The following is a 24,677-nucleotide window of genomic DNA, read 5'->3' on the forward strand; positions in this document are numbered from 1 at the left end:
ACGACCTGCTCCGCCTACTGAGCCACAGCTGGCGTTCAAATGCTGTTTTACAAGTTGAAGTGACACATTTCGACTGAGAGATGGGAAGAAGCTAATTTTAGCCTGGGTTGTTAGCGGAAGAATTCATGAGAAAGTCTTATGTCTGCATATGTAAGTACCGGGTACATTCCCGCTTGGGATTCATTTTTTTCGAAACTAATTAATGTGTAAGTTTTATGGTCATGTTGTGAGGTGAACTCGAAGGGATAAACTGTTTTGGCGTCATGCTTTGTGCTATATTTACAGATGATTGCTATTTCACAAACACATTCTTTCATGACATACGAACGGGTTCGCGTTAAATGTGCTGCGGGTCTAGTGTGAAAGACACACATGCGCACGCAAGAAAACAAAACAGGTGCAAGGATGCATGCGTTTAGACTGGGGGGCTTGATGCACATTTTGCCAGATGGAGCTGTAACCTTGTGAATTCACCAGCTGCTCCTGAAGGAAACTGTGATTACTGACCGTGCAGCTCGGCGCCCTCGCCTTGATTTTAACCCTTGCGTGATGGTTGCCTGGGATGTTGTCACGCGTGCAGAAGATGACGCAGGCGGGTGGGGGCGCTCAGCTCTGCTCTCCTCGTCTCCTCCTCGTCGAACCATAAACGCAGCAGCACTCAGTGGCTTTCCAGCGTGATGAAAGTCGGAGCGTTGCCTCAGCTGTCTCTACTCCGATCAAAATAGAACCCTCAAATAATCCCCTCTTCTTTCACTCTGTGCTTCAAATCGACAAATTGTAGGGATTTTTATGGACTCTACTGGCCGATGGCTGGATGCACGCGTGTATGCGCAACAAGAGTGCGCCTTAATATTCCTTTGCACCACTGGGGAATACTGAATGAATGTTCAGGGATTTTATAATCGGCTCTGGTTGACCGTTTGGACGCTCGGAGGTGAGTCGGCTCGGGGTAGGATTTGACGCAGAGCTACTTTACGTGGACATCATGTCAACACGGATTCACAGCAGCTGAAGGTTTGTGTTTATTTGTTGTAAAATCAGATCATCGCGACCTGAAGGTTGGATGCTTATAGTTTTTCTAGCTGGTGAAGTTTCCAAAAAAGGCAAACAGATTACCTTAGGCTGCTTGGATTTGGACTAAGTGAGGAAAGAAGGTAATAATAATAATAACAAAATAAACTAACAAAAACGGTGAGTTAAGTAATACAATACTATAAATGCAATTAAGGGCATATATAACGTGCAAAAACTGAGAATTCGAATCACTCGCAGCTAAGGAGAAAGCATGAGGGCTAAAGTAAAAATATTAAAGTAAAGAGAATCATTGCGCACTATTGACAGTGTTAACCTTTCCTGCTACGGTCACCTGACCGTGGTCGGCAGACGCCTTCTCCAGGGCCGAGGTTGTCCTCCTCCTCGGGGTTAACTCCCTTCTCTCGCTGCGCAGCTGAGCAACTGTGCTTGAACGGCTTTATTAGCTCCTCTGCACATTCAACCTCAACGGGACTCTTCCCCGGTCGCCGCCACGCCACTTGACTTGCCACTTATCACTGCACACACTCGCACCTGCGCGCACTCCTTCCTCCTTCACAGTCCCACCGGACGACGCCTGCGCAGTCCCGTCTCACTCACACGTCGACGCACTACGCCCACAAACAATGCGCTAGCTGTCACAATCACGTGGGACAATACCCGTAACAACACGTTACAGCCTATTTGTATTGGTTTTCTATTTTGAAGTATATGATGGCATGTGCCTGTTGAGCGAGCTGGACAGAATCATTTCACTCTGTGCTTCAAATCGACAATAATAACTTTAGTGGCTGCAAGAGTAAAACGCAACTTGTTTTCAAATGCACGGGGCCGATGAGGGCACAAAATCATTGGTTGTCCTTGTTTCCCCACAGCAGCTGCATAACTTGATGTGGCAATGATGCTCGTGATACAACAGCGTCGGGCGGACACCGGTGCTTTAGGGATGCCATCCCCGTAAATCCCGTTGCATGAGGATCTTTACGCCGCGGTGAAGGATGGCTCCAGTCCTCTCGGCCGCCTTCATCCTTCTGCTGGCCCTCCTCGGCCCCGCCGCTACGGCCACTAACCCCGAGGAGGATTACGCCGGAGACGAGGCGGAGCGGACGGCCGGTGAGAGCCTCGTGTTCGACGACTACCGGGGGAAAGGATGCGTGGACGACAGCGGTTTCGTCTACAAGCTCGGGGAGCGCTTCTACCCGGGCCACTCCAGCTGCCCGTGCGTGTGCACGGAGGACGGGCCCGTGTGCGACCAGCCCGAGTGCCCCAAACTTCACCCCAAGTGCACCAAAGTGGAGCACAACGGGTGCTGCCCCGAGTGCAAGGAGGTGAAAAACTTTTGCGAGTACCGAGGGGAAACCTACAAAATTCTGGAAGAGTTTAAGGTGAGTGAGCAGTGGCTTATTTATACTATATTTTAAATGATTTAAAATGCCAACATCATGTAAATTAAAGCATATAGGCTACCAAAAAAGTCTGATTAAAGCCGTGGCTTGTTTTGTTGGACAGGCCATTGTATCGAACAGGAGAACAAAACCGGTTAGAATAATAATCAGTAGCGCGCAAAGAAGTTTTGATGCCCCCACAAGCCCGTTCAGATGCTTTTACTCGCATATTAAATCAATCATCGCATATTAAATCAACCATCAAAATTAATTGAAAGGCCATTAACTCATTCACTGCCACCCTTCCCAGTTAAAATTAGATTTTTGACTTCTAAAGCCGTCAATGGCAGTGAATGTGTTCATCTGTTTTTTGGCTACGTTTTTTAATAACAAAAAATAGCACTGGTGTGTAAAAAATAAATATTACATCATAATTGAACATAACCAAAGACAATTATGAAGAAAGAAACTAGTTTTATAAAGTGTGATTATGTCACTGTAGTATTTTGCGTGTTGTCATGTGTCTTAAAGGGCATGGCCGACAGAGTGAGTGATGTTTGCCATTTACCAAGCAGTTAGTTTACGTTTAGTGTCATCTCCATGCAGTGGTGTTCAAAGGGGGTGGGTGATCCAAACACGTAAGAGGCCTGGAATTTTCCATCTGTTACATTTAACATACACTAATATGGTCAAACTAAGACAACTCTATAATGGAAATCACGTTTTTGTGTGTGTAGACAGGGAAATTCAGAGGCAAAGTGGGGTTCAGGGATTAGATTTTATCTTGCCATAGAGAAGAGATCCAGCCAGGGGTATAAATATGGCTTACTACTGCAGTGACGTCATTGTCCCTACAGCATCAGACATGCCCTTAAGTAATGTCAGAAGACAGATAGAAGCAATATTTGGATTTATGGACAGTGATACATAGCTGGCAAAAGAGGACACTTTCTTTTCCAGGGGTTGTTAAAGTTCCTGACATCACTGTCGGGGCCCAGCTATTAATTGTCATATTGCATTAAAAAAAAAGACTCATAACTATAATTTAAAGAAGGGATCTTGGAGACATCCATCCATCATCCATCCATTTTCTGAGCCGCTTCTCCTCACTAGGGTCACGGGCGTGCCGGAGCCTATCCCAGCTGTCATCGGGCAGGAGGCGGGGTATACCCTGAACTGGTTGCCAGCCAATTGCAGGGCACATAGAAACAAACAACCATTCGCACTCACAGTCACACCTACGGTCAGTCTCCAATTTATGCATGTTTTTGGGCTGTGGGAAGAAACCGGAGTGCTCGGAGAAAACCCACACAGGCACGGGGAGAACATGCAAACTCCACACAGTCGGGGCCGGGGATTGAACCCGGGTCCTCAGAACTGTGAGGCTGACGCTCTAACCAGTCGGCCACCGTGCTGCCTCTCGGAGACAGTTTTGTTAATTTAAAAGTTCACCAGATGTGGTCCATTTCTGCAGCCTTTGAGGGTATTGCTATTATGCTGTAACAGTAAAACAGAATTGTAATGCTTTACATACATATATGGACAAAATTGTTCGTCCCCTTCCATTAAAGGAAGAAAAACCCACAATCGTCAGTGAACTAACTTGAAACTGATAAGGTTGGAAATGCATGTTGACAAGCCAAAATTTCCTTTGGACAGGTGAGACAAAACTGGACCTGTGTGCTAAGTCACATCAGCTCTATGTTTACAACTGCCAAAATCATGCAAAAGCATGTCAAGAATAGAACACCATCTACAGGAAAACATGCAGGAGGCACATTCTGGGGCTGCTTTTCTAGATCAGGCACAGTGTCAGAAAGCTTGGTCTCTGTCGCCTCCAACAGGATACAAACCCAAAACACATCTAAAAATACCTAAAAATGGCTACGAACAAAATATTGGACTATTCTGAAGAGCCCTGGTCTAAATCCTTCTAGACTTTATTCTTACTTATTTCAGTGACCATGCATTCTGTATTATTCTTGCTCTAACAAACTATTTTGTCCAAGAGTGTATGACAAGGACTTTAAGCACTGGTTCCCTTCTTGAACTAAACACATGTACATATTTCTATAGCAATTCAATGTACATGAACAATTGTGCTTTCTGTTGGAAGTTAGTAGCTGGTTTACCGGTAATTGTTTCGGGGTGGTTTGATCACCAGCCAGCTCGTACTACAATAATATGTTTTTGTACAACCTTGAAATCACTGTTGTTGTATAATGTATGTAAAATCATGAATAAAGGCAACTATACTGTCAGGGTATTAAATGACAATGTAGACAAACATCATTGATTCCCATTATGCTTGAATAGATATTTACAGCATGTCTCTCAAGCGACGTGGCATTGGGGTTTGTTTACATTGCTTCTGATGCTCCATTACTCACGTACTATTGAAGGTTCTAAACAAGCATAACCTCATTTTGATTAAGTTTCCAGTCCGTTGAGACTATTTGCTGTTGTTTCTATGGAGTTCAAATGTATTTTGCATTCTTTGCGAGTTAAGCTTTTACTTTGGCAAAGCAGGCAATTTGAAGTCACTTCAGGCTGAAGAAAATAATTTAGGTTATTTAAGATTTGATTATTGTGTGTTGCCCAACAATTTATATTCAATAAGGTCAACATAATTACATAGTTGCATTGTTATAAATGTGGAGTGTGTGAAATCAGCCCATTCCAAATATGTGTAGGTAATCTGCACTAGTGTGTGAATGTCAGACTGCATTAAGTCCACTGAATATTTATAAAAATTACAGGAAAATTCAGAAGCCTCCACACTTAACAAGGAAAACACATGCAGTTGTTCTAAAATCAGCAGATAGTTAGAATAATGAAATACTAACAGAAATATGACGATCACAATTTTTGCTTGTTTAGTTCTCTTGTCCTGCAAGAGTTGTAACACACTTACCAAGCACGTGTTTCACCTACACGGTTCCTCTAATACACAGATAACTTTCTTACTTTATTTGAAAGTTAAGGATAACTTGGTGATATATTATGTGATATAGCCACTATTTTTTTTCATGCAGGTCACAACATTCGTGAGCACCTGAGCTTGAATGTCTCATCTTGTTGTGTATGAATGATTATTCCTGAGACATTATAGGGATGGGTCAAAGTGACTGACCGTTTGGTAAACAGCAATATCAGCAACAAAGTTAAATTTAAGTACTTGCTACAAGAAGGCCTAGATTTGGGAAAGTTACTCAACAGAGAGAAACGAGTATCTAGTATTTAAGAGAGATCTTGCTCAAGGACAGACATCACTCTCAAATCTCCTGGGAATTGACTTGTTGTCGGTGGACAACAGTGAAAATTTTACAGCGAGCCCTGCAGGTGAACTGGAGTACAGTGTAGGATTACAAAGAGCATGTTTGTATACAACCGTATGTTTTTGTCCAATTATAAACTGTTGCAACAATATGATACTTGACCCTGAAAAAGGCTTTAAGAGATTGCCCTTACACAAGACAGGAAGAGGTGCGGGGGGAATTGAATTACTGTGTTAGTGAAACAGAGAACAAAAAAAAAACCAAAACATTTACTGTACTTGGCCTAAACTGGCATAGACCATCTTCAATAATCTACCTATATACCTTTGCTGGACTTCTGATTTAACCATGAGTGTGTTATCTGTGCAGGCGTGTGTGTAAATGTCATTGATCAGAATGACAAAGTATATCTGATCTCTTCGTTTACATTGCAGTCACAATAGCAGTGATTAAGATTTGACCTGGAAGTCAAGTCACATTAAATGGAGAAGATAGAAGACAATAGAAGAGGAAAAACGAAGTCACCTTATATGGCTGTATAAGAAGACAGAGTTCAAGCTACGATCGCTGAAAGAATGAATATTTTGAAGTATATTAAAGGCAGGGGAAAACATTTCCAATGGTGACCTGTTTAAAAGGGTGATGAAACACAGATACAGGGCTGGTTAAAAACCTTTGAAATAATCAGTGTCAGGGGGAAAGTGTCACATTATGTTGAACAATGAAATCAGAAAATTATAATAATAATAGATTGCCCTGTAGTTAAAGTATTATTGAACAAATACTAAAAGAAGGAATAATCCAAAACAGACCAGGACCAAAGGGGACATTGACCCTTAGTAAGAACAAAACAAAACAAACAAAAACAAAAAAACTTGCAACAAGGACCTGATAACAATGGAACAAAACCAGGGAACTCAAAGAAATCCGCTCGGTGATTATGTTACATTGCACAAGTGAGGAAAGGAGCTGATTGCAGGAGACTCAGAAGAAGAAGAAGAAGATGACGACGATGATGAAGGTACTGACTGCCTGGCTAGCATGCATGCCAGCGTATGTTTTTGAAAAGGCAGCGGGAGCAGAACTGAGTTCGCTTGTACTTTATTGAAGCATTTAACAATGTACTCACGTTATTTTTTTTATCAATCCTCATCCACAAATCCATCAAAGTCCTCATCTTCTGTATCCGAAATGAACAGCTGGGCAACTTCTCCATCAAACATGCCGGGTTCCCTCTCGTACTCGCTTCTCCCGGCTGTTCTTTGATCATTAATCCATTGCTCGAGTTGGTCTTCCAACTCGGGCCACCTCGCCTTGTTTCCGCGGAAACTCAGCTTCGTCTTCTTGACTTGGCGAAGCTCGTTTTCCTGCTTCGTCCACTTGCGAACCATGGATTCGTTGATCTTGAATTCTCTCGCGGCTGCTTAATGCCCATGTTCCTCCGCGCAACTGATGGCTTACAGTTTCAACTGTGTTTCGTAAGCGTGTCTCTTCGTATGTGCCATTTTCGGGGGTCCTTAGCCAAACCGATGTTTTGCACAATGCACATACCGGCGCTATATACCTACTGGAGGGCGTGCCTTTAGTGTCCTCTTTCACGCGCACCCTTCCCCCTTTAACGTCCGCATGCTGTCCTCAGTCACGTCCGCCTTTCCTCTATATAAGCAGCGTGTCAGCAGGAAATGCTCCCAGTCAGTAGAGTGGAGCGTTCATCAAAGTCACACAACAATATTTACAGATTTTGGAACTCGGTGCACACATCACATAAGACGTGTCGCATTATAAGGCGCCACATCCATTTTGGAGAAAATGTAAGACTTTTAAGTGCACCTTATGGTCGTGAAAATAGGGTACATTAGTGCCTCAACTTCTCGATATTGACATATATGAGCTCATGCATCTCGTGAAAGCACTAAAAATTAATGCGCCGATTGATTTTACAGTCCTATTTATTGGTGTCAACAAGAGTTCTAATCAAGGGAGTTTACGAAGTTCAAGAAATTAAGCTTCGCATTACTTTTATACCCGTTTGAAGTAATTGTGACTAAAGAACCATGATACACATAATAGGAGGGTTTCCAGCATTGCATCATCCTGTCTTACCTCTCCCTATTTTCTGTATTCGCCTGACCTATGCTCTTAAATATTACCTTAATTCGAACAACAGCAAATTGTACATTTGCACATGAACCCTTTTCAATCACCCTTGTTAACAGAATTATTAATTTTGTCCTATAGTGCTTTCATTTGCTTCGATCTAAATGAAATGCATGGAATGTTGATGAGGACAGACTTCTCCTCAAGTGAAGTATTTAAGCACTTTCCAGAGTTACCAATCGCCATGTCCCTTGAACTGTTTTTGTAATTTCATGGGAAATTGATCTGGTAGCTGTGCCAAATATTGATGCGAAGTAAAGTGTATATTGTTGTTGCCATTGTTATTCATAGCATATTTTCCATGCTCAGTGTTCATCAGATGATCAAATAAGAATCCAAATTGGTGTAAACTGGATCCTTATACCTCATTTAAATAATTGCCCTGCTCCAGCAATGCATTTCTGTTTGCGCTGCACTTTATTCCCTATTTAGCAACTTCAAACTGACACTTAATTGATAATCTGCTGCTGAGCTAGGGAGATGGATGCAGAGTAATAACATTAAATTCACAAAACAGTGAAAGTTTGTCGATACTGCTCTTATTTGGTTCTAGATCTGTTGATGAGGTTGTGGAGGGTTGCTATTCCAAAAGTAATCTTTGAGCACCTAAATGCCCTTTTTTTTTAAATGCACTTAAGCCAGAGTACCCAGAGAGCAGAAGCGCAAGCATGGGGAGAACAAACTCCACACAGATGTTCCAACGGATATTCCAACATGGATCTCCTGACTGTGAGACAGACGTGCTCACCCATGCCTCTTGGGCCTATGCTAAGCTAAAGCATGTGCTATAGGCTACGGTAGTGCTAACTTGTGTTTCTTGAAAAGTATGCTAGCAATAGTTTTGCTTTGGATATCCAGCGCAATGTCAAGACCTGTATTAATATCGACGTAGAACTACCTGAAATTAGGTTTCTTTTGCCTGAGACGTGCAGGCCTGTTGATGTGAAATTGGGGGTTCAACCAGCAAGCCAGTGATAGTATAAGCCTTATCCTAATTAAGCAAAGGTGACCTGGGTTTGGGCTAGCTAGGGGCATTTTGCTTGGTTTACCCTAAAATACATTTTTACAGTAATTAATGTAGTCAGGTCATTGATGGTGTAGTGGTACACTCGCCTGACTTTGGTGCGGGCAGCGTGGGTTCAGTTCACACTCAGTGACGGTATGAATATGAGTGCGAATGGTTGTCCGTGTTTATATGTGCCCTGCAACTGACTGGCGACCAGTTCAGGGTGTAGTCCGCCTTTCGCCCGAAGTCAGCTGGGATAGGCCCCGTGAACCTAACCAGGATAAGCGGTGTTGAAAATGGATGGATGGGTGGATGGATGGAATTAATGTTGTGATAATAGCACGCTAGGTTGACAGTACTTATTTGAATATATATGAATGTTACACATTTCCTATTATCTGTTTGGATGATTGCTTTTTAACAGACTGCACCAAAATAGTATAAGTACTGTAATTCCTTGTGTATAATGCGCATCCCCCCCCCGCAAAAAAAAGAAAATTGTCACTAGTCTATAGTGAGCATTTTACAAAGGTATAGGGAAAAATTAAAAAAAAAAATAACTTTCACATTTTATAAATGTATGCCGCCATCTAGAGGTCATGAAAAAGCTGTACACTTTCATTCTAGTATGCTACCACCACCTAGAGGTTATGAAAAACGTGTAGCCTTCTTTCATTCCAAAATGACAGGGGTACATATGACTGCATATATGTACAATTGTGGTCATAAGTTAACATGCCCAGGCAGAATTAGTGAAATATATTTTTAGATAAATATTGTTTTTAATACGACTGAACATCAACCATCATTAATTTCTTTATGGTTATGTTTTGTTTAATGCTGATGCTTTTCTTAAATACTTGACAGTTTAATGTTAATACAATTAAAATAAAATTAAATGTGTTTCGCCTGGCCCTTCTTGTTTTCTTTAAAGTTGTACCCATCTTACAAATTCTGCCTGGGTAATCAAACATATGAGCACAACTGTGTTTTCTCATTTACTAAATAAAAGTCGGGTTGTGAATTTCAAAATAAGAGCAAGTAAATAAAAAGAAATTATTACGTGTTCAACTAAAGTGCTTAACCTCAGAATTAAAAAAACAACAACAACATATGGGTAGGAGCAAAATCATGCATTGTAAAAATGCATTATACATAGGTACAAGGGTTTTTCTAGAATTTTGAGGTCAACTTTAGGGGTGCGTATTATACATGGGTGCGCTTTACGCATGAGAAATTATGGTAGCTCTTTTGTTTATGGATGAAGGAATCAAACCAAGACAATTCAGAATCAGAATCATCTTTATTTGCCAAATATGTCCAAAAACAAACACACAAGGAATTTGTCTCCGGTAGTTGGAGCCGCTCTAGTACGACAACAGACAGTCAATTGACAGAGAACACTTTTGTGACATAAAGACATTGACAAAAAAAAAAAAAACAGTCACTGAGCAATAAAGGGTTGTTAGTTGTCTGGTAATGCCGTTTTTTTTTTTTTTTTGGACAATTGTGCAAAAGATGCAGAGTCTTATAGTACTTAGAGTAGTTTGAATGACTAATATTGTAATAGTCCGGTGCAATGACCATTGTGCAAAGGGCGCCGAGACTTCAAGGAGTGTATGCAGTTTAAAGTGACGAGTAGTGCGATAATCTGGGACAATGTTGATTGTGCAAATGTTGCAGATACTCCTCAATCAGTGTGCAAATAGAGCAGATGCTACTCTCGCATGAGTGGCCAGTATTGGTCAACAACAGATATGCAAATAGTGCAGCGTGGCGAGACTACTACAGTGAGTGCACGAGTAATATATAATTGGCCCCACAGAAATGTGACAACGAACTCAAGTCAAAAAATTGCCAGCATGTTGTAATGGAATTGTAGGTTAGGTGTTTAAGAAGTTGATCGCAAGAGGGAAGAAGCTGCTGGAATGTCTGCTAGTTCTATTTTGCATTCATCGGTAGCGCCTACCTGAGGGAAGTTTTAAGTAAATTTAACAGATTATACTTAGTTAGTGCAGACTCAAACAATTCCTTTATCATGATGGCTGTTAGCTTTCATGTTAGCTGATTTGATTATATATAAACCATATTCCATGTATATATGAGACATCTTTCTGGTTAATTGATTTGCTTACTGTTCAAGACTGTTGAGGGGACATTGTTTTGTCACAAGTAGAACAGCAAAACGTTTGTCCATTTTCACTATAGAGTACATAATGCACACTCCTAGACTTGTGACAGTATGGTTGTTCATTTTAAGTCTGGAGCCCATTGGGTCCTCTTTCAAGGGAAAAAATAATCATTTCTGTCCATTTCTGTTTTATGTCACGCTCTGTTTGATGGTCTATACCAGCTGCTCTTAGTGAAGTAATATGCACGTCTGAATATAATGTTTCTCTTTTTTGCACAATAAACTTAACTGGCATTTGAGGATTTAACTATGTATCGTAGTAGTTTACAAAAGTAGTCCCGAACCCATGAGGTATTGTCTCGTAAATTGTTCTCAATGCAATGCTGTTTTAGGGATAATAGATAATGGTTGTTGAACGTTTGGGATGCACTCATAACTTTCCTGCCGGTAGAACTGGTGGCGGGCTGAGCTCTGGCCCTCAGAGGCGTGGGGGACCGGTACGGGATGCCGGTAGTTGCTCTCTGAGGCTCCGCCGACCGATTGTGGCTAGGAAAAGCGATCGAACCCGCCGGCTTGGTTGCGGTGGGTGTTCGCGCACGTGGTGGCACCGGAGGTGCCCGAGGACAATGGAAACAAAAGAAGGGGAAAGGGGGTTGGCCGGAGGCCACCCGGCTGGCGAGCTGCCAGCAAGACAAGAGGAGAGGAAAAACACACAAGACTCGTGGAAGACTGTGTGAGTTAAGAGTTAAATACCCCAGAGGCGGATTGTGGGCAAGAGGGATTGCCGACTGGGAGAAGACCTCACCCATCTCATCCAGTAAGATATTCAGTTTGAGGAACAAACTGTGACATTATACAAGTGGAAAACATTTAGGACCCTTTGGATGACTTTCAGTGAGTAAATTAAGAGGCAAAAGCCCCAGACCACTTTGATGAGGTGGTAAAAATAAGCCACTGCACATCTGCCTCACAGTTCTGAGGCCTGCGTTGAAATCTCAACTTTGGCCTTCCCATGTGGAGTTTGCTTGATCTCCCCATGCTTGCGTGTGTTCTTTCCAGATACTCTGGTTTGCTCTCACATGTCAAAAAGATGCATGTTAGAATAATTAAAAGCCCTAAATTGTCCATAAGTATTATTGTGAGTCTGAATGGTTGGTTGTTTGTCTTGATGTGCCTTGCGATTGGCTGGCAACCAGTCCAGGGTGTACACCGCACCCCGCTAGTTAGCTCGGAAACAGACAGCTCACCCGCAACCGTGATGAAGTGGTACAGAATATTGATTGATTGATGCGTGGATGGATGGACGGATGTTCCCTTCAGACTGACCCAATCGTATAGTATAAAATGTGATTATTCTTCACAAAAAATAAATCCTAGTGATTTAATTCAAGGTTACCCCTGGCTCTGACTGATGAAATGTGAGTTTTAAAAAAATCCATTCCACCAGTTAATTACATTGTCTCTGTTAATCAGTTAACCCAATTTGACAGTAACCTTTAGAGCATGAACAATTTAATTAAGAAAAGCGGTTTTAAAATTTTTTTGAAAAAGGAGCACGAACAAGCAAACAATTTCCACAGGTCAGTGACTCATCTAACCCACATTCTGTTTCTCCTTCCCTTTTGCTCGCAGCCGTCACCTTGTGAATGGTGCCGCTGCGAACCAAATAATGAGGTGCACTGTGTGGTGTCCGACTGTGCTGTCCCAGAGTGCGTCAACCCTGTGTATGAGCCGGAGCAATGCTGCCCCATCTGTAAAAATGGTAAACACTAAACCTATCCACTCACACACTCACTTCAGAAGTAATTAAAAATGGATGAAATGACGACACGCTTATCTGTACTGTCCGCAACATCGGATAACCCCATATCCGGAGGAAGAGGGTGTAATTGATGTAGGCCGATTATGAATTTGAATTATTACCACAGGCCCACTGGACACTAATGAGTGGTAGTTAGTTTTAATTCTAAACGACACACTAAGCGGAGTATACATTATCTCATTGATTAAAGGCATGGTGGGAGGGAGTAATGGGTCTTTGGAGAGCCCTTTATCTCCCACTGGCACAATATACACAGTCAATCCCCAAAATGAACACAAAGGAATGCCATTGGGTCAGTGGTTATTGACAAGGTGAGGCTGGCCAGATGTATAAGGTATAGCAAAGGCTTGTGTGCACTGCCAGATTGCAAAAATCATCAGCAGTGTAAGTGGGACAAAATACTGAAGTTAGTGAAGTTCAAAATGAGGTAACACGTGCAATGAGGTGTACAGTATATAGCCAGATGTGGGTAGTTACGGGCTGCATTTCCTCTGTTACATTTACTGAAGGAACTTTTGGGGTAAATTGTACTTTTAATTTTAAAGTTTTAATTCAACATACGGTTTAGTTTTACTTGAGCATCTTCGTGAAGAGATGTTACCTTTACTCCATTACATTGAGCTACATTCTACTTGTGACTTTTAATGGTCTATCATCGCTTGTGCAATCTTTTTTATTGATTTTTTGGTGGGGGGGTTAACAAAAGACACAACCGCCATGTGACAGTTTCACTAATCAAACATAATATAAAGCTAACTAACACATTCAAACTGTGTAAACTTACACACTACAAAAGAAAAAAAAACATTAAAAAAAAAAACCTATCATGTGATGCCTTCTTCCGTTTTTTCTATGTAATCGCTGCCTGGTGGTCAGCCTATTGAACTGTTTCACAAGTGTAAAAGGGAATTAATTTAAGACCATTTCTTGTTGCTGAATTTGTCTTCACTTATGTTAGTTTACAAAGATGTAATTCATTATTGTTGCAGTTAAATTATATTGTTGGACGATATCTGATGTCGCACATTGCTTTTTTATATTTTTGTCTATTTCACATTCATGCTCTGATAATAAAAAAAATAAATCAGAAGTAACTCACCAGTTACTTGATACTTGAGTACTTACTCAACTCGAGTAATTATTGGAGGAGCACTTTTAACTTGATCTTGAGTCATATGATTCTAAAATAGAAGCACTTGAGTACAATATTTGACCTCCTCTGTACATAACTATACCATATGTTGTTACGGAGTAACATGACATGTAGGAGACGTAGCTTTGTTCAATTATATATTATAAAGATGTACAATACTGTGTACATGTCTTCCACAACACCATCTTTGATTTTGTAAATGCTATAATGACCATATGTAACTGTGACTTAGCCTCATTGGGGTTCAGACCTCAGCCAAAACTAAACTGTTTTAATAAAAGCCGCTTGTGCGGAGCATTGTACAGTTTTTAATGTTAGTTTGTCCTTGTATCTGTTAGTTAACAAGCTACGTCCTGGTTCATGGTTACCTCCATTGATGTCATAGTGACTCAAAGAGTGAAATTCAATTAATTGATTATTGGAATAAATAATGTTTTCTGGATATGAATATGAATCTGAACAGTCGTTCACGCAACTTTAGTCAAATGCTCAACTCTGCAGTTAGTTCTATGATATTAAGTCTTAACAAATTACCCTTGTATACGGTATGGTCACACAGTATATTATTACCTAGGTAAAGAGGAAAATAACCTTGGCGCCGAAACAGTGCTACCTGACTGCTTCTCTATGACCTGAATCAGAGATAATCACTCCTGCGCACTATCAAAGTATTTTGTGCTCACCATTGCATTGCTCAAATGCCATTTAAAGCTTCTAGCCGGATTACTTTCATTGTCAAAGTGGCAATTGCCCTCTAGGCTCTGGCAATGTCGCTCATTAAAATTCAGGCTGAAGTTAGTATGTTTTTTTTCTTCTTCTCCTCATTCTTCCCTTGCTTTGTTAAACTGTTGGACTCATCGGCATGTGTATGGCATCATGCCTCATTTCCCTTCAGGGGCCATAGAAAGTGATTTGAAATGAGCTAATTAGCTCATGATTGATTACTATACTATCACTGTATTTTTGCTGGCAACGGATTATTCAGTCATTGATTCTGAATTATTAGGAGCATTATGGTTTGTTTCCAATTCGTTCAATAATTTGTGCAGTTGTGTTTATTCCCTTGTGACGTGTTACCAAAACAAACTGGATTTCACTTTAAGACTAGGAGAGTATGGGGGTTCCAATGCAGGCTTTAACTCAACTTCCCATCGATTATAGTTTCTTTGGAAACCTCATGTGTTCCGGCCACAATTCAAACCACAAATTTGTTCATGAAAAGTTTACAAATAAGAAGGCGCAATTGATGAAATGACAATGACCAAAAATGGTGAATTTTTAAAATGTTTTTACATTTTATTTGCAACGGGATGATAACTATTTTTGTAATCTTTTTGACGGAGTAGTTTGCAATAGTGGAAGTCTGCATGGATGCGCCTCAACTTCCCATTACTGATGTCGTTCTTCTTGAGACCCCAAACTGAGACTGCACGAATGTATTACATATTACGTCTCTTCTCTGCAAGTAGTCCACTCACTTATGACTCAATTGCCTGATGATCAACACATTCTTCAGAATTAACAAGAATCAATTAACTCACTGCCATTGACGGCTTTAGAAGTCAATATCCATGTTAACTGGGAAGGCTGGCAGTGAATGAGTGAATCAATCATGATGACCATCTATAAATTTGTTATGTTTATATGCAAAAATAAATAAATAAATAAAAAATAGACAGATTCTGGAGCTCTTTGTCTTGGTTCCAGTATTGCCCAACATGGAAATAAATTGATGACTTCTGATAAATGACCTTCTCAACACTCACATTTTCTTTCCAGATACGTTTTTCCTTAGCTTCCTCTCTTTTGTCTGAGTGTTGACTACATACTGTGATGTAATAATACACACATACTGTAGCAGGCCAACAGACGCTCCTTGGAGAGAGGTAATCCATCCTGAAAAGACACAGTGACAACCCTTGGCATTTAAGTCGAGGCTTGTCATTTCTACGCTCCCTCGAGGGCTGCAGGTCGCACTCTGGCAGCAAAATACATCTCAATGAGAGTGGCCGACCGGTGTGAATGTGGAGGGAGGACTATAATAAGGGCCGTGCTGCTTCCACGAACATTTGGGACAAATGGCAAGGGAGTGGAAGAACAAAACATCCACCTCTAATCTCCTCCCTTGAAGATATGGAAAAATGAGAGTAGATGCAATGAATGGGTTTTATGCACAACTCACAATTTCTCTTTCCAAAGAAGGATTTTAAGTAGAAAATAGCTCGCAGGGTTTGTTTCGCCTTTTTCTTAATAATGTATTGAAAACTAGTCTATCATTGCTTGTTGTGCATGCTTCCTCTTGTTTTCTATGGCATACCATTTAGCTGGGTTATATTCGCTGTGTGAGTGATTGCAGGCATGTCGTAAAAAAAATACAGTATCAGTAATCTTATTGATACAAAGGTTAACATAAAATTGTACTTGATTGACAAAAACAAGGGGAGCTTTGAAAAAAAAAAATTAAAAAAAAAAAAAAACAATGTGACTTGACAGTAGTATGTGATATGGTATATGAACAAATCCGCCGTCCTGGCCCCATCATGTGCTTCAAATTTGATATACAAGAAACCACTGCACCTGAGGAAAACCAACATATCAGAGATCAATTATTTGTCATCCACTTGCAGGCACACTCATCGCACATCACCTTGTTACACCACCTTATTTGTAATGGAGTGTTACATAACACTAAATGTATATCTTGTGTGTGTGTGTGTTTGTGTGTGTGTGTGTGAGGGAGCAGGGGGGGTGCCTTCAATGAGTGTGCCCACAAGTGCTCAACAAAGGATTGGACACCTAAGTCATGCCTTCTGTCTGTTATTGGTTGTGGTTTCATCATATGCGGTGGTTTCTTTTATATCAAATTAGGAGGACAAGATGGGGGCCAGAGATGGCAGATTTATTTCACATATCACATGTATCATGGACTACTGTCAAGTCATAATGACTGTTTTGACAAAAAACTAATTACTCTCAATATTAAGGCATTCATCAATACTTTCAATCAAAGCTACTGTGCAGAGAGGAATTATGGGACATTACTTCGCTCTGCATTCACTCAGGGGAAGCCTAAAGTGGAACATTTTATGGACTAATTTACAGACTAATTCAAAGTCACCGTCATGCCTTTTTAACAGCTGAATGATTGACTGAAATAATTAAAACTGGGAAGGATTCATGGCACCTGCTATCTCTTTTGTATCCAATCAGTTCAAGGAAGGGAGTGTGAATTAGTTGCATAGTTACTACAATAGGTGCAGCATGTGTTGTTGGCTAAACGTAGACTTTTCATTTTGACACATCTGATGTGATGAAACACCATTTTCCTGACTGCAGTCTCCCCAAGCTGATTTTCACCCTCTTGCTTCTGTTTCTTCTGTACTTGAGCCACCGTGCACTGGTGAGCCAACGCCTGGCAGTCGACCACGCTTGCGGCGGCGCATTAGGATGCAAAGCGCTCTACGTCCAGGGAGAAGGGGAGACTAACAAAAGAGCTTAAGTGTTGCAAAAACAAGCCCGTCTGTGCACGCCTGTGAAAATAGTCTGCGCTGACGCTCCCAACTGCAGCCCTCTACATCTCTTCAACACCCGATCAACAGGAGAAGCTCTCAAGAAAACCGCATCCGCTTCTTGTCGCTCTAATTGCCCCTTTCCTGTTTTCTTCTGCCTTTGCTATGTGGCAGGTCCAAATTGCTTCGCTGGATCGACGATCATCCCAGCTGGAATTGAAGTAAAAGTGGACGACTGCACCATCTGCCGCTGCCACATCGGAGATTGGTGGAAACCGGCGCAGTGCTTGCGGCGTGAGTGCCTCAACGGCCAGTCATCATAGAGAGACTCCAGTGGGGATGCGAGATAAGATCAGGCACCGCCCTGCCTACCTACTGCACCATTTTATATGATTGACAGGGCAGGAGCACAATTCTGAAACAACCTGATGAGAAATACAGGACAGTATGACATTGTCTCGTGATTGCAGAGTTGATAATGGAGGTGATGACGATGATGATGGAGATGGAGGTGGAACCGGTCTCCTGTCTTTCCCCCCCACAACTTTTCTGTCATATTTGCAGAATTTGACTTGCTTGACTTGCCGCTGTCAACGCTTCAGATTTGAGCTCGTTCTTCACCGTGGGCAATGTGAATTAATCATAGTGATCGTTTTTGTTGTTCCTGTCAGAGAACGTAGCAGCTGGAAAAGGAACCGCAAGCACACTGCTCTGTGCTAGTTTTTTGTTCTTTTTTGTGGGGGGGGGGTGTCTCGTGAGGATTAACACACGAAAGCACTTAGTGTCACAAATTCACTTTAAAAGCTTGTTTACAGGATGCACATCACATTTAAATGTGTCTTTTACATTTATTGTATGAATTCACCTCCAACACTGATGCTATTGTTCATTAAATAAGTAGATTGTATTGATTGATCCCGAGTTGCAACGTGAACATAAATATGTTGAGATAAGAAGTGTAGAGGTTACACTTAATATCCGTTTTACAAACAATGAAGTATTCCAAAATTTTGACACATCAACACCATCATCAGTATGAGAAATTTGATTGTGTTTGTGTCTTTTTCCTGGAAAAAAAAAACAACAAAAACTACATTGAGTGAAATCCACTCATCTCTTGGGTTTGTGCAATCACCAAATACCTATTTTGAGGAATAATATTCTTAAAAATGTTCTATATAAATAACACCTCAAGAATATATGTCAGATCCCAGGAGAGACTGCGTCTACTGGTCTCAGGTTCGTTAAGGAATTTTGACATTCACTCAACAAAATTACAACTTTATTCTCCATAAGCGAGGACTTTGTTTTCTGACTGAACATGACTTTTCTCCTACAATTTTAAGTTATTCACATAACAGTACAATACTAGCTTTGTCACATAGTTTTGCTGTTGTATTGTTTGTGTTTGTTTTGAGTATGGCACTAATCCTCATTTGTATCAACACCCGCAATTCTTATTGATTATTAAAGGGTGACCTTTTGTGACATTTGTTAAAACAGTAGTGCATGATAAATATGATGATTGAAAAAGTCAGTTGTCTTTGGCCCCATTTTGTGCCTGTAATTTCACATACAAGAAACCACTACGCCTGAGGAAAATGAAAGCAGAGAAAAAGGGGTGATTTGCGGGGTGTCAATCATTTGTTGCGCAATCAGCGGGCACACTCACATCCACGCAGCCTCGCAAAAAATAAAACCTCAAAACAGAGAACATTTAGTGTTGTAGTAACACTCCGTTACGAATAAGGGGCTCTTCTGGAATAACAAGGTGACGACAGGTCAGCACGAGGCTACAAGGGTGTACTCGCTGCGAGCAACAAATGATTGACACCTCGTAAGTCATGCCTTCTGTCTCTGGTTGTTTTACCTTGAGCGTGATCATTTCTTGCACTGTATATCAAATTAGAGGCAGAAGATTGGGCCAGAGACAGCAGATTTTTTTTCATAGATATATATAATGTAAATGTACTACGATGAAGTCATAATGACTGTTTTAACAAATAGGACCAAAAAAAGTGTTGTTTTTAAATGGCAAACCCCCCTTTAAATTATTTAAAATATGTTCATAACAATTTTAAGGTGTTCAAAAATCTGCCAAAACCCATAACACCATACAGGCCATCATTTCTGACTGTCATTGATGTATTTATTTTTTATTATTATTTTTTAAGAGGTTCCTATCCTCCAAATATGACCACAAACCAAATGTTTTCTCTTGGAAACAAAGTAATTCGCGTGCCAAGAGCAGCCTGCTTCCATTTCCCTTAATCAAGCCGTTTTCAGTGTTTTCAGTGTCATCTTGAGTAAGCACTCAGTTCCTTCATGTAGTCAAGCCCACCCAGTTCAGGGTGTACCCTCACTAGGGTCGCGGGCGTGCTGGAGCCTATCCCAGCTATCATCAGGCAGGAGGCGGGGTACACCCTGAACTGGTTGCCAGCCAATCGCAGGGCACATACAAACAAACGACCATTCGCACTCACATTCACACCTACGGGCAATTTAGAGTCTTCAATTCATGCATGTTTTTGGGATGTGGGAGAAAACCCACGTAGGCACGGGGAGAACATGCAAACTCCACACAGGCGGGACCGGGGATTGAACCCTGGTCCTCAGAACTGTGAGGCTGACGCTCTCACCAGTCGTCCATCGTGCCACCATGTAGTCAAGCCACACCAGTAAAACTATATGCCTGTACTTCCAAATTATGTTGTACCCCCATTGCGTTTGAATAGCTCCAATGTGGTTGTGCTATAGACTGGCGTTAAAAGACTACAATGTTATCTTGATGCAGTACTATGGGGTGCCGTTTTGTAAAGCGCCTCACACTCCTACCCTATTTACAACAATATTTGTCAACTTTATAGTTAAATACAAATATTAAATGTTACACCTAAATCTCAAATCTAAATGCTCAATATATATCTAAATATAAATCTTAAATATATATAAATCTATATATAATTGTTAAATGAATATCTAAATGTTAATTCTTACATTTAAATATAAACCTTAAAACTGTATAACTGATATATATATATATATATACACATACAGTGGGTATGGAAAGTATTCAGACCCCCTTAAAATGTTCGCTATTTTCATCTTTCCTTCGTTTGCAACCAGTCGTCCTGTCCCTGCAGCTGAAAAACAGCCCCACAGCATGATGTTGCCACCACCATGTTTCACTGTTGGGATTGTATTGGACAGGTGATGAGCAGTGCCTGGTTTTCTCCTGGCTTTCATGTGTACTTGCTCTGAGGAGAGGCTTCCGTCGTGCCACTCTGCCATGAAGCCCCGACTGGTGGAGGTCTGCAGTGATGGTTGACTTTCTAGAACTTTCTCCCATCTCTCGACTGCATCTGTGGAGGTCACTCACAGTGATCTTTGGGTTCTTCTTTACCTCTCTCACCAAGACTCTTCTCCCTCAATTGCTCAGTTTGGCCGGACGGCCAGCTCTAGGAAGGGTCCTGATCGTCCCAAACGTCTTCCATTTCAGGATTATGGAGGCCACTGTGCTCTTAGAAACCTTAAGTGCAGCAGCATCTGGCCAAGGTTTTTTGTAACCTTGGCCAGATCTGTGCCTTGCCACAATTCTGTCTCTGAGCTCTTCAGGCAGTTCCTTTGACCTCATGATTCTCATTTGCTCTGACATCCACTGTGAGCTGTAATGTCTTATATAGACATGTGTGTGGCTTTCCTAATTAAGTCCAATCAGCATAATCAAACACAGCTGGACTCCAGCGAAGGTATAGAACCATCTCAAGGATGATCAGAAGAAATGGACAGCACCCGAGTTAAATATAAGAGTGTCACAGCAAAGGGTCTGAATACTTATGGCTGTTTGATATTTCAGTTTTTCTTTTTTAATAAATCAGCCCAAAAAAAATTTCTGTCAATATGGGGTGCTGTCTGTACATTAATGAGGAAAAAAATTAACTTAAATGATTTTAACAAATGGCTGCAATATAAAAAAGTGAAAAATTTAAGGGGGTCTGAAAACTTTTTGGGATTTAACTATAAAGATGACAAATATTGTTCAAATGTGCAGAAAAATGACACGAAAATTCACACAACTTTTAAAACATGTTTTGAAGCTAAATGTGACAAAATGTTATTTTTGGCGTGAGCAGATTTACAAACGCCACCCCATACAGTACTTTCAAAATACACCATGAGCGTTGTTGTTTTAGCAGTGCTACAATGACCATGGACTGTGAAAATGTCACCCAGTAGAGCGGGAACCTCCACCAAGAACAGATTGTTAACAAAAGTCAAATACATTGCATGGAGCGTCCGATTAGCGTTTGTTTGTGTGTTAGTAGACTACTTTCGAATTCATGGAGGATGACGATGCGATGGATCTTTATCCAGATAAATACCAACATTCAAACAGTTGCTCGGCATATGCTCGACCCATCTAAAAAGCATCATGCAAATTTTGTTTTGTGTATTTTTGCCTGCGATCTGCGTCTTTCAAAATGACTGCTGTGAGTATTAAGAACAAAGCTAGTAGTGGGTTGACTTTTGCACAGTATTGTATTTTATGAAATCAGAGGGGTTAAAGTAAGGCCCACAACCCAATAATGTTTTCAACATGAAAAATACTAACTTTTGAGTCAACAGTGCTGTCCAATTCAGTTGCATCATCTATCACCTGATTCCCCCCCCAATGTCCAGATAATCTCTTCCTGTTAACTTCTTTTCTTTGGTGATGATGGATAGTCTGCCTAATTGCATGGTCTGGCACCATATCTTTAGATGGAAATGAAAATCAGATAAACACTAATATTAGACTTATGAGCGGTTCTTCATAGCATTGAGGTGCAGCAGCAATCAGTAGGGTTAAATATTGGGCACACAAACTAAGCTACGGTCATATCCATTATTAACCAGTGGTGATTTTTCCCTGAGCAGGTTATCTTTCTTCAGGCCGCTGACTAGTTGCGACTGAATAAACAGCTCCTCTGCTGGTTGCAACCAAGTACTGCACTCCATTTCACCCAAGTTACTGCCAGAGATAATCGATAAAGAATTCTTCACAATTGACCAAACTCAGTGAAACTCATGCCAATGCCTAGTTGCAAAGCAAGTAATTAAATATTGTTTTATTCATATTAATTTCATTTGATTTAGTGTATTTCTGGGTGAAAAGACAGAGCCCATCTATCTGGCTTATGGTATGGAGAGACCATTGATTTATAAATCCCAACCATCGTGCTCCAGACATCTTAGCACTAATACACTGTTATTTATCTTCATTATCCATATCACAGTCTTGTTAGAATTCAGTCCACGTATATGTGCTGATACAATTTGGAATTACTCTAGCGGGCGGCAAGAAAAAGACAGAACTGTGAGTGCTGGATGAAAAGAAAAAGCTCTGAGACATCGCTCTCACCACTCTAAAAAGGATAAATGAAGGTTGCTCTGTGACTTCATGCGACACCAAAAAAGGCTTCAACATTAATAAGCATCCATTTTCTGCCGCTGTTTGAAGTCTGTCCGAGTTGGCTTGGACCGGAAGACGGACTAGACCCTGAACCGGTCACCAGTTAATTACAAGCTGATCACAAATCCAGCATTTGAGTGGGAATTGATCCTACGGAAGATCTATGGAAGACAGCTATGTCAACCACAACCAATGGCCGATCACTGTCAATATGTGGATGTATATGCATAGATTGAGATCAAAGAAAGGAAATAATTATTGACAAAGTAGAGCAAATAATTATTGTTCTATTGTGTGGATGACATTGGCTATCAAGGGCAATCCAGCATCAGTATTTATTTGTTCTATGTGAATGTAATTTTTAACCTCCTCAGTTCAAAACCACAACCTTGTTCATGCAAATAGGGACAGGCATTTGACTAAATGTCCTTGATAAACAATGGCGAAAATTAACATTCAATGAAGATAAAATAATCCTTTAATTATCCTCTGAAGGAAAATTTGTGTTGCAGCAGCACACAGTAGATTTTTTGTTTTGTTTTAAATAATAGAATAAAACAATGAAAACAACAATCAATAAATGGAATAAATATTGTTAACGTTTATATGTTGATTTGTATTTATAAAAGCAGTTAATCTCTCCCTGGATGTTTTTAACTCCTGTTGTGACACCAGTGTATTAAGCAGAATAATGCTTGCTGGAGGAGTTCGCAATTGTGGAGAACCACATGGATGTAGTCTGACTTCCCTGAGCAGGTTATCTTTCTTCAGGCCGCTGACTAGTTGCGGCTGAATAAACAGCTCCTCTGCTGGTTGCAACCAAGTACTGCACTCCATTTCACCCAAGTTACTTCCAGTGATAATCGATAAAGAATTCTTCACAATCGACCAAACTCATTGAAACTCATGCCAATGCCTAGTTGCAGAGCAAGTAATTAATTATTGTTTTATTCATATTAATTTCATTTGTCGATAAAATGTGCCTGCAATAGGAAGACAAACACTGTTAATACACAATCAGTTGTATTCATTTTTGGGGAGCATTAAGGGTTATTTTGCAGACTGTATAAATTGAGGCATTTGAAAATCTTAAAAGTATAATAAGCTAAGAGCACGCTTGATCGTAAATGAACACATGCTTGCACAGGTTCACCCTAGGTTTAGACAGGGAACACAAGTTACATACAAGTTACAAAACAACCCTTGGTGCTCCACATGCTGTTTCTATATAAATAACTTTAAATATACTGTATCTGTATTTAGGATGTGGAAAAAAAGTGTATTAATCATCATGACACAAAACTATTTTGTTAAAAAGACATAAATGAAGTGTTATTCTGCAAAAGCGATGTTTTGGTCTTTTTTTTTTTTTCAGGAAGTCTTGTAAATATAGCATCAAAACACATTTTAAACCAGAACTGAGGACCATGCTTGTTAATGCGTCCCAAATCCCCAACAAAAGCACACTGAACTTTGTGGAAAAATACAACATTCATGACCCTCTGCAGCGCTTCGCAACATTTCATTTGATGAAGTTGTAGTCTTTTAAGGGATGGCAATACTGTAATGGGCCACTAATATGAGGCAACTTAACGACAGATGACTAATATTTTTCAGTTTCCGAGCAGTGTGTATACTTCCCCCACAGCATTCACACAAAGCAAAGCAGAGCATCCGCTACACTGATTTGTCATTTAAATTCAGCTTTCAAGAACAACAACAGCAGAACCTATGACCTCCTTCACCTTTTGT

General features: G+C 40.6%; 1 protein-coding gene across 1 annotated transcript; it reads left to right on the forward strand.

The window, feature by feature from the left end:
* Positions 1–658: 658 nt before the first annotated feature.
* Positions 659–24,215, forward strand: vwc2l (von Willebrand factor C domain containing 2 like). Its single transcript, XM_061692890.1, has 4 exons — positions 659–1,014; positions 1,908–2,417; positions 12,622–12,751; positions 17,648–24,215. Exons 2-4 carry the CDS (start codon positions 2,031–2,033, stop codon positions 17,794–17,796), a joined length of 666 nt encoding a protein of 221 aa, XP_061548874.1. The 5' UTR covers positions 659–1,014; positions 1,908–2,030; the 3' UTR covers positions 17,797–24,215.
* The last annotated feature ends 462 nt before the right edge of the window (positions 24,216–24,677 follow it).

The sequence above is a fragment of the Phycodurus eques genome, chromosome 12 (assembly GCF_024500275.1).
Source record: "Phycodurus eques isolate BA_2022a chromosome 12, UOR_Pequ_1.1, whole genome shotgun sequence".
Classification (NCBI taxonomy): Eukaryota; Metazoa; Chordata; class Actinopteri; order Syngnathiformes; family Syngnathidae; genus Phycodurus; species Phycodurus eques.